The sequence below is a fragment of the Aethalodelphis obliquidens genome, unplaced genomic scaffold (genome assembly GCF_003676395.1).
Source record: "Aethalodelphis obliquidens isolate GAN/ISIS:26980383/991018 unplaced genomic scaffold, ASM367639v1 scaffold20, whole genome shotgun sequence".
Lineage (NCBI taxonomy): Eukaryota > Metazoa > Chordata > Mammalia > Artiodactyla > Delphinidae > Aethalodelphis > Aethalodelphis obliquidens.
In genome coordinates, this window is record NW_020837964.1 from 27,707,418 (window position 1) to 27,718,194 (window position 10,777).

Genomic DNA, 10,777 nt, shown 5'->3' on the forward strand with positions numbered 1-10,777 from the left:
TCTGGGGGCCTGGGCTGAGGGGGTAGCCAGCACCTTCAGGGAGCTCCATTCCACAGACAGGCAGCAGCCAGACAAGTATATCCACGCGCAGGGACTGAGTGAAGGCAGACGGCAGGCAAAGGCTGCACCAGCATCAGTTCCTGTTTGCAGAGGGGTCCCAGGCCCAAGTGAGAGGGCTGGAGGCTCTGGGCCTGGGCATCTCCCAGCCCAGAATGCAGGAAGCAGGGCCCACAGCCAACAGCCTCAAGCACCAAATGGCTTGGAAAGCACCCAGCTCTGGGCACTGCTGGTTGGAAAAGTGGAGCTTCCACGAGGCTTCGTCAGGCCTGTGCCCTCCCTCCTGTACCGGTGTGTTTTATCCCCTTTTTTTCACATCTTCCAAACTTCCTCACTTCTCTTACTAGTTTCATGAGTTCTTGTCTGGTTGCATGGATTTTCAAGAGTCACTTTAATACCTTTCAGAAGAGGTTGGGAAAGGAAGAAGGAGAACAAGAAGGAAGGGGAGACAGAAAGGAGGGGAGGAAGAAAGAAAGAGGGCTATGGAAGAATTTTAAGAAGTAAAGCAGGACACTCCTACAGCCAGGCACTGGCGATCAATCAGAACGGCCGCTGGAGCAGGTCTCTTGCCCCGCCAGGTGTTAAACTTTTAGATGCTGGTCTGCAGGGAAACCCAGGGGTCCCGAAGAGGGGCTGGAATCAGTGTAAGATATATTGGGGGGCACTGGGCGGCTTGCAGGATCTTAGTTCCCCGACCAGGGATTGGACCTGGGCCCTCGGCAGTGACAGCACTGAGTCCTAACCACTGGAACACCAAGGAATTCCCTTGTATTTCAATATTTTAACGAGTCTTTTATTAATAACGGACTCACTAGCTAAATATCAACCAGGCCTGGTCACAGCCAGGTGACAAGTATTCCAGCTCAGTGATAAGGGACAGAGGGACCAGGTATCAAACAGTTTTGATTTATTGGGGAGCTAGGATTACGGGATGGATGTTTTCTGTTATAGCCATACACAGATATAAGTAAAAAGTCAATATTTCTATAGAAATAAAGGTTCTGAAACCACAGCAAACATCATACTTAATGGTCAAAGACGGAAAGCTTTTCCTCTAAGATCAGGAACAAGGGAAGGATGCCTGCATTCACCACTTCAACTCAACACAGAACTGGCAGCTCTAGCCAGAGCAATTATGCCAGAAAAAGAAATAAAAGGCAGCCAAACTGGAAAAAAGAAGTCAACTTATCTCTGTTTGCAGATGATCAGATCTTATATGCAGAAAACCCCAAAGACAGCCACAAAAAAGCTGTTAAAACTAATAAATGAATTCAGCAAAGTAGCAGGATATAAAGTCAACACACAAAAGTCAGTTACCCCCAATAAAGATGTTAAAAAAAAAAAAGTCAGTTACATTTCTATACATGAACAATGAACAATCTGAAAAGAAAATGACCAAACTAATTCCATCTACAGTAGTATCAAAAAGAACAAAATACTTAGGAATTAACTTAACCAAGGACGTGAAAGATTTGTACAATGAAAACTACAGAATGTTGCTGAAAGAAATTAAAGAAGACATAAATAAATGAAACACATGTTCGTGAATTGGAAGACTTAATAATGTTGAAAATTTCACTATTACCCAAAGGGATCTACAGATTCAATGCAATCTCTATTACAATCCCAATGCCTTTTTTTGCAGAAATAGAGCCCATCCTAAAATTCATGTGGAATCTCAAGGGACCCCAAATGGTCAAAACAATCCCGAAAAGGAACAAAACTGGAGGATTCACACTTCCTGATTTCAAAACTTACTACAAAGCTACAATAATCAAAAACAGTGTGGTATCGGCATAAAGACAGACATAAAGACTAATGGAATAGAATAGACAGCCCAGAAATAAACCCTCACCTATATGGTCAAGTGATTTTTGAGAAGGGTGCCAAGACCATTCAGTGGGGGAAAGGACAGTCTTTTAAACAAATGGTGCTGGGAAAACTGGATATCCACATGCAAAGGAATAAAGTTGGACTCTTACCTAACACCAAATACAAAACCTAACTCCAAGTGGATCAAGGGCCTAAATGTAAGACCTAAAACAATAAAACTCTTGGAAGCAAACATAAGATGAAAGTGTACGACACCGGGACTGGCAATGATTTCTTGGAGATGACACCAAAGGCACAGACATCAAAAGAATAAATAGAAAAATTGGACTTCATAAAAATTTTTTAAATCATACATCACAAGACCCTACCCACAGAGTAAAAAGGCAACCCACAGAATAGGAGAAAATATTTGTAAAACATATATCTGATAAGGGATTAATATCCATAATATAGACAGAACTCCTAAAACTCCACAACAAAAAACCAAAGAAGCCAATTCAAAATGGGCAAAGGACTTGAACAGACATTTCTCCAAAAAAGATATATGAACGGCCAATAAGCACATGAAAAGGCGCTCAACATCACTAATCATTGGGACTTCCCTGGTGGGCCAGTGGGTAAGACTCTGTACTCCCAATGCAGGGGGCCCGGGTTCGATCCCTGGTTGGGGAACTATGTCCCGCATGCCACAACTAAGAGTCCGCACACCACAACTAAAGACCCTGCACGCTGCAACTAAAGATCCCGCATACCGCAACTAAGACCCAGTGCAACATAAATAAATAAATTAAAAAAAATCACTAATCATTAGGGAAATGCTAATCAAACCTACAATGAGATACCACCTCACACCCATTAGGATGGCAACTATCAAAAATACAGAAAACAAAAAGTGTTGGTGAGGATGTGGAGAAACTGGAACCCTTGTGCGCTGTTGGTAGGAAAGTAAAATGGTGAAGCTTCTGTGGAAAACACTGTGGAGGTGTCTCAAAAAATTAAAAATAGAGTTGACATATGACCCTGGATCCTGGATATATATTCAAAAGAATTGAAGCAGGGTCTTGAAGAGATATTTGTTTACCCATATTCATAGCAGCATTATTCACAATAGCTAAAATATGGAAACAACCCAAGAGTCCACCGAAAGATGAATGGATAAGCGAAATGTGATTTACACATACAGTGGAATATTAGCCTTAAAAAGGAAGGAAATTCTGACACTTGCTACAACGTGGATGAACCTTGAGGACATTATGCTAAGCGAAATAAGCCTGTCAAAAAGGACAAATATTGTATGATTCCACTTATACAACGTACTTAGAGTAGCTAAAGTCATAGAGAGAGAAAGTAAAATGGTGGTTACCAGGGGCTGGGGGAGGGGTGAATGGAGAGTTATTGTTTAATGGGTAGAGTTTGCTTTACAAGATGAAAAGAATTATGGAGATGGATGGTGGTGGTGGCATGATGATGTGAGTGTATTTAATACACTGAACTGTACACTCAAAAGTAGTCATGATGGTAAATTTGATTCCATGTAATTTACCACAGTAAAAAGAAAAACAAAAGAAAGATTCTGAACAGAGTGTGGCCTATGAATCAGTGAGGCGGACCATCTGATCGCTGAGCTCGCTGCGCTCCGTCAGAAAATTAGTCAGAGGCTCCCTGGGTGTGGACGGCAGTTTGTGGGTTAGTGTCAGGCCTGCGGGTGTCTGAATGATGAGGGGCCTGAGTCTGTGGGGCTGGAGCACGAGGCCCTGAGGCTTGGGGACAGGGAAGTGAGAACGGGCTTCCCCTAGTGAAACCAGGGAGGGGATTCTGGCGGTGGTCAAGGGCTGACAACTTCAGACTCTCCCAGGAGGCTCCAGGTTAGACTCCTAGGAACATGTATCAGGACAGGGCAAAGCCTTGAGGGGCAGAGAGGGGGTGCGGGTGAGGCTGGGAGTCGTGGTGAGGGACCTGGGAAGCGTGCAGATGGGTCCAAGGATGAGGAGGCTGGTTTATGGGAAACGGCTGTGACCAGCCACCACCAGCCTGCTCTGGGTTTGAGGTGGACTTCGCGTGCTCATCCCCACTCCCACTCCCCAGCCCCGGGCCTTACCAGGGTGGAGCTGAGAGTCTGGTTGGCTTTCCTCGCCAATGTCCAGCTGCCTGGGGAAGCCTGGAAGAGGGGAGGAGATAATATGCTATGGGCATGTGCTAGGATGCCCTGGGACCAGCTCTGGCCCCATGTCTGGCTCTGGGCTCATCCCTCAGGGTGGGTTCCCAGCAAGGGAGACATCTACACTCAGTGATCTGTGGAGGGCACAGCTGGTGGTGAGCCTTGAAGGCAGCTGGGGGCAGACACGTGTGCATTTCTAAAGGTTTGTGCACATACAGGTATGCGTGTGCACGCACACGCGTTTATGCCTGCTTGTGCGCATGCACGTACGTGTGTATCCATGCATGTGTACACTGTGCCTCCCCGCCTGCCCTGCACTCTGCCTTGTAGAGTTCTTGAGTAAGTTCTCACTTTCTCTCCAAGAACACCGTCACCCCTCAATGTTCTGTGCTTCCCCACGGTGCCGTGTAAATAGAAAGAGCCCAAGAAACGTTCGCTGGACAGAACAGAGTTCAGTCAGCCTGCGCAGCAGCAGTTGTCCGAGGGCTCTCTCTCTGACTTTCTGACTGCATTGCGAAAAGAAACCTCTTGGGTGTTACAGGCTATTTGGAATTTCCTGGCAGGAAGAAGTCACCTGGTCCTTTCTCTCTGTGCATCCTGCCTTTCTGGGCAACTGGGGTGGTACAAGGTGGAAGGAGGAGTCTTCCAGGTCCCCAGTGGATTTGGTGGTGTTAAGGCATTTGCTCTGGCAGGTGTGCAGAAACATGGAATTTTGTTCCTGGTTTGGCCATGCTGTCTCTGAGCCAGACAGGTCCTGGCCTCGCCTGGGCCTCTCTGGCTCCCCACTTCTCACGGCCACTCTTACCATCTCCGTGGCCCCAAATGCTCAGCAACGGCACCTCCAGCTCCAGTGGTACGTCCAGCTCCATGCACACGCAGTGGATGAACTCCTGCCAGGTGCTCTGACCCTGGGTGTGCAGTTTGCTGAGTTGTTGGATGACCCTCTGTGTGGGGTCTGGGGACTGGTCCCCGGAGCCCAGGTCCATGTTGGGGAGGAAGAACTTCACCTTGGCGCTCAGCCATTCTGGGTCTTTGCTGAGCAGCCTCACGAGACATCCACACAGGTTCTCGGTGCCCAGCTGGAGGCTGATGGGGTCCGTGAGCAGCCCGGCCCTGCAGGGACCAGGTAGGCAGGTGAGCTGGGGGACAACTCAGCTGGGGGGAAGCCAAGAGGGGAAGTCACAAACCACCCCCTACATCTGAGGGGAAGAGAAGAGACAGACACAGAAGACAAAGAAGTGTCCTCTCCGTGGAGTCTCAATGCCGTTGCCCAGAGCTCGGTCCCAGAAATTAATCTCCTTCTTCTGCATCCTTTGCAAAATTAATCTGTGCCTATGTATTGGCTCTGGAATGGTCTAGTTCATCCCCCGTGGATAATGCCCTGATGATGCTTTAATTCATTCTTGTTTCCATGGACCCATTTGTGCTGCTCTCTGTGTGAGCTAAGCTCATGGCAGAGACAACTAGCTGTCCCCCAAAATCTGTTCTTCCCTTCTTCCTTAGTACTAGAACCCCTGAATATTCCCTGGTCATATGGAATAGACTATATTTCTCAGCCTCCCTTGTAGTTAGATGTATCCATGTAATTAAATTTGGGCCAATGGGATGTAGGCGGAAATGTTGTATATCATTCTTTGTTTCTTCCTGTTGGGTGGAATGCCGATGTGATGACTGAAACTTGGGCAGCCATGTTGGATTATGAGGTAGAAGCCAGTACTGAGGAAGACGGAGGGTAAAGCTTTCCTGCCCTGGACTCTCTGACTTTGAATTTCTATTACATGACAAGGAAATACATTTCTATTCAGTGTAAACCCCTGTTGCTTGGGCCTTTCTGCTATTCACAGTGAAATATAATCCTAGCTAATACAGACCATCTCCTCTCTCTCTCTAAGCAAATTCTCCCCTTCTAAACTGGAACTCTCAAACAACCTGCTGGTAGGAGTACTAATATAAGGCAAGGGACACATGTAGTGAAAGCCTAAAAAGTCTGTAGGCCCTTTGATTCAGCAATTCCATTTCTAACACTCTAGCCTTAGGAAACAATCATGGAGGTACACAGAATTTTTAGTTACAAAGCTGTGCACTGCAGGATTATTTTTAATAGTTAAAAATTGGAAGCAAAAATAAATAAATAAATAAAAGGGCTTCCCTGGTGGCGCAGTGGTTGAGAGTCCGCCTGCCAATGCAGGGGACACCGGGTTCGTGCCCCGGTCCGGGAAGATCCCACATGCCGCGGAGCGGCTGGGCCCGTGAGCCATGGCCGCTGAGCCTGCGCGTCCGGAGCCTGTGCTCCGCAACGGGAGAGGCCACAACAGTGAGAGGCCCGCGTACCGAAAAAAAATAAAATAAAATAAAAAAATAAAAAAAATAAAAAATTGGAAGCAACCTAAATATCCAACAGTGAGAGATTAACTAACTGGTTATCCATAATACAGTGGAATATACTATAACATTTCCAAATGTACTTTCTGGTACTATTTCCTTAATAATAGAGGCAAACACTCAGAAAGCACTTACTATGTGTTAGGCACTGTTATACGAGCTTTATGTGTCTCATCTAATTATCACAACTCCAGAGACTCCACTTCTAACTCTGAAAAAGGTAGGAGGCCTGCCCAGGGGCCAGCCATACCAACTCCCAGAGGCTGGGGCAAAGACCATGTGTCCTGGGGTTCAGACCCCAGCTTCTCCCTTGACCCTCGGCAGAGGCCTACTGGGCACATGTCCCCAGCCCCTCTGGTCATCCTTCCCCAACTAAACTAATAGCAACAACTCCTTGCTCAGGCACAGGGCTTTAGAATTCATGAAACATGCTCACATCTATGGCATGGGCAGGGATCGCCATCCCCACTGAAGAGATGGAAAGACTAGGCCAAGGAAGGGTAAAGGACATGCCCAAGGTCATCATACAAGTCCATGGCAGGGCCAGGCTCAGAACTGAGGTTTCTTACCTCTCAGGCCAGTAAATTTCCAAGGCTTGAGATCCCTAGGTGGCACCAGACAAGGGCTAATCCCTGCCCTTTGTGTGATCTTGGCACAAGGATGTGAACATGGCCTAGGGCACAGTTTCTTTTCTGGGCTATAATGTCCAAAATCATATGGCCCATAAAGAAATCATCCAGGGCAGCAAGGTGCCAGGCAGAAGTGAGGAGTGCCTGGATGGTATAATTTCTGGGAAAGTCCTTCAAATTCAAATTTCCCCTCTAGACAGTCTAACATGATGCCATTGTTTCCACCATGAGTGCTCTATCCCCTGGGGGTAAGACCTTAAGCTCTTTAAAAATAACCATCCCTGGAAGAAAAAGCACATTATATTATTATTGGTCATTGTGAAAGTCTGTGGGAAATAGCCTTGGAGACAGAGGTTCATAGTAGAAAGAGCGTCAGCCCCAGAGTTAGGAGACGGGTGTGCCTGTCCCAGCTCTGTAACTAATTCTCTGTTCACAGAATTAGGGCTGTTCACAGACACTCTCTTTCTAGGCCTTTGGTTGGATTGCATCTCCCTGCCCCTTTGAAACTGGGTATGGCCACGAAACTTGCTTTGGCAATGAAAATATGCTAAAGAATGACCCACGTCATGTCTGTGCAGAAGTTCACCTTGTTCTCTCTTTTCCTCTAACACAGCAGTTCCAGATCTCGGCTGTTCCTTTAGCCTGGGTCCGGGAAAGAGGATAATGTGGACTAGAGGCCCCAGTCAATTCATATTAGACAAGAACTGAGACCAGGAAATAACTTATGTTGTCATAAGCCACGGGGACTTTGGAGGTTGTTTGTTACTGCAGCATACACTAGCTTATCTTAACTGATACACTCTTTTTTTTTTTTTTTTTGCGGTATGTGGGCCTCTCACTGTTGCGGCCTCTCCCGTTGCGGAGCACAGGCTCCGGACGCGCAGGCCCAGCGGCCATGGCTCACGGGCCCAGCTGCTCCGCGGCACGTGGGATCTTCCCCGACCGGGGCACGAACCCGTGTCCCCTGCATCGGTAGGCGGACCCTCAACCACTGCGCCACCAGGGAAGCCCTGATACACTCTTAATATGAGCAAATCTCTTCTCTGCCAGGGCCTTGGTCACACCATCCATGGAAAGGGTAGAGGCTGACGCAGGTCCTTGCTGACGTTCTGTGTCTGATGATTCTCACGCTCATGCTGAAGGGTGACTAAGGGTAACTTTGCTATATTGGGGGCAGTCCAGGGAGCAGTAGGCTGCAGTCTCGGCAGTAGGAGGGTGGGGGATGAAGGAGTGGATGGGAGGGAAAGAGAGGAGGCAAAGGGGAACAATCACCTACCTGGCTTCCTGGTTCATCATAGATGTTCTAGGATGTCCACAGAGAGGGTCTCATGGGTTCCTGGGCCGAGTCCCTGAGCTGGATTTTCAGGTTCTTTCCATAGGACAGGCCCCTAAGAGAGAGGAGACAGTGCACTCTCCCCATCATTATTCCAAGTTCCAAGAGGAATTCTGTAAAGAAGGCACTGACCCCTATACCCCTGACACCGCTGAGGACAGAGACCCAGAAACAGTCTCCTCGTCTTCAGGTACAGATCTTCTTCTTCCCCAACCAAGATTCTTTTTGTCCCTGGACTGTTCACAGCCCAGCCCTCCCTGGTGTCACCTCCCGCCGTATCTGGCCCAGAGGATGCCCCTCTTCCTCTTCCAACTTGAACATTCTCCTTACAGTGACTAGTGACGTCACTGCAGCCTCCTCAAATTCAGCAGACTTATTACAGCTAATTTATTGGATGAAAATGGAATAATCCTTACCACAGATGTCAGCTTCCTTTCCTAATAAAACTCCAAAGAGGTTAGCATGTGCAGTCTTCTCTCTTAATACGTCATGAAGAAGTTTTTAAATAATCAAGAGCAAACATTCTTCTTAATGAGAAAACCCAGAGGCATCCATCACTATCTCACCAAGAGGACAATAAAATGATGCTCTGATATTTTATAATAACTATGAATGGAGTATAACCTTTAAAAATTGTGAATCATGATGTTGTACACAGGTAACTTACATAACATTGTACATCAACTATATCTCAATAAAAAATAAAATAAAATGATGCTCTGGCACAAATGCCTACGTAATACAGCTTTAGAGATCTCATCTAACAATAAGGAATAGAGAAGAAAAAAGATGGCTAAAAAGTACATGGAAGAACGGAAGAAAGGCAAAAGATGAGAGTAGTGTGCACTGATTATCTCCGAAGTATGAGGAATGTAACAACAAAGTTCCAGACTTTAGATCAATCCACACCAAGAGGGCACATTCTATAGAGAGCCCAGAAATAAACCCACACACCTATGGTCAATTAATCTTTGACAAAGGAGGCAAAAATATACAATGGGGAAAAGATGGTCTCTTCAGCAAGTGGTGCTGGGAAAGTTGGACAGCTGCATGTAAATCAATGAAGTTAGAACACACCCTCACGCCATACACAACAATAAACTCAATGGCTTAAAGACTTAAATATAAGACATGACACCATAAAACTCTTAGAAGAAAATATAGGCAAAACACTCTCTGACATAAATCGTACCAATGTTCTTAGGTCAGTCTCCCAAGGCAAGAGAAATAAAAGCAAAAATAAACAAATGGGACCTAATCAAACTTACAAGCTTTTGTACTGCAAAGGAAACTGTAAACAAAACGAAAAGACAACCTACGGACTGGGAGAAAATATTTGCAAATAATGTGACGGACAAGGGCTTAATTTCCAAAACATACAAATATCTCACACAACTCAATAACAAAAAAATGAAAAATGCAATCAAAAAATGGGCAGAAGGGCTTCCCTGGTGGCGCAGTGGTTGAGAGTCCGCCTGCCGATGCAGGGGACGCGGGTTCGTGCCCCGGTCCGGGAAGATCCCACATGCCGCGGAGCGGCTGGGCCCGTGAGCCATGGCCACTGAGCCTGCGCGTCCGGAGCCTGTGCTCCACAATGGGAGAGGCCACAACAGTGAGAGGCCCGCGTACCGCAAAAAAAAAAAAAAAAAAACTGGGCAGAAGACCTAAATAGACATTTCTCCAAATAAGATACACAGATGGCCAATAGGCACATGAAAAGATGCTCAACATTGTTAATTATTAGAGAAATGCAAATCAAAACTACAGTGAGGTACCACCTCACGTCGGTCAGCATGGCCGGCATTAAAAAGTCTATGAATGCTGGAGAGGGTGTGGAGAAAAGGGAACCCGCCTACACTGTTATAAACTGGTGCAGCCACTATGGAGAACAATATGGAGGTTCCTCAAAAAACTAAAAAATAGACTTGCCATATGATCCAGCAATCCCACTGCTAGGCATATACCCAGACAAAACTATAATTCAGAAAGATGCACGCACCCCTATCTTCATAGCAGCACTATTCACAATAGCCAAGACATGGAAACAACCTAAATGTCCATCGACAGATGAATGGATAAGGAAGATGTGGTGTATATATATATATATATATACACGCACACACACACACATATGTATATATATGTATATACACACACATATATGTATATATTCATGTATACACACACACACACACACACACACACACACTGGAATACTACACAGCCATAAAAGAGAATGAAACGGTGCCATGTGCAGTAACATGGATGCAACTAGAGATTATCATACTAAGTGAAGTAGGTCAGAAAGAGGAAGACAAATACCATATGATATCACTTCTACGTGGAATCTAAAATATGACTCAGATGAACTTATCTACAAAACAG

At 46.1% G+C, this 10,777-nt stretch overlaps 1 protein-coding gene across 3 annotated transcripts in view; it reads right to left on the reverse strand.

The window, feature by feature from the left end:
* The window catches only part of NLRC5 (NLR family CARD domain containing 5), a 59,353-nt gene extending 50,441 nt beyond the window's left edge, over positions 1–8,912 (reverse strand). For all 3 annotated transcript variants that reach the window (XM_027119846.1, XM_027119845.1, XM_027119844.1), the window contains exons 1-4: positions 8,809–8,912; positions 8,336–8,447; positions 4,854–5,161; positions 3,989–4,048 (exon numbers count right to left, since the gene is read on the reverse strand). In XM_027119846.1, the coding sequence (XP_026975647.1) occupies positions 3,989–4,048; positions 4,854–5,161; positions 8,336–8,355 (388 nt within the window). In that variant the 5' untranslated portion in view covers positions 8,356–8,447; positions 8,809–8,912. The remainder of the gene's footprint in view (positions 1–3,988; positions 4,049–4,853; positions 5,162–8,335; positions 8,448–8,808) is intronic.
* Between the last annotated feature and the right edge of the window lie 1,865 nt (positions 8,913–10,777).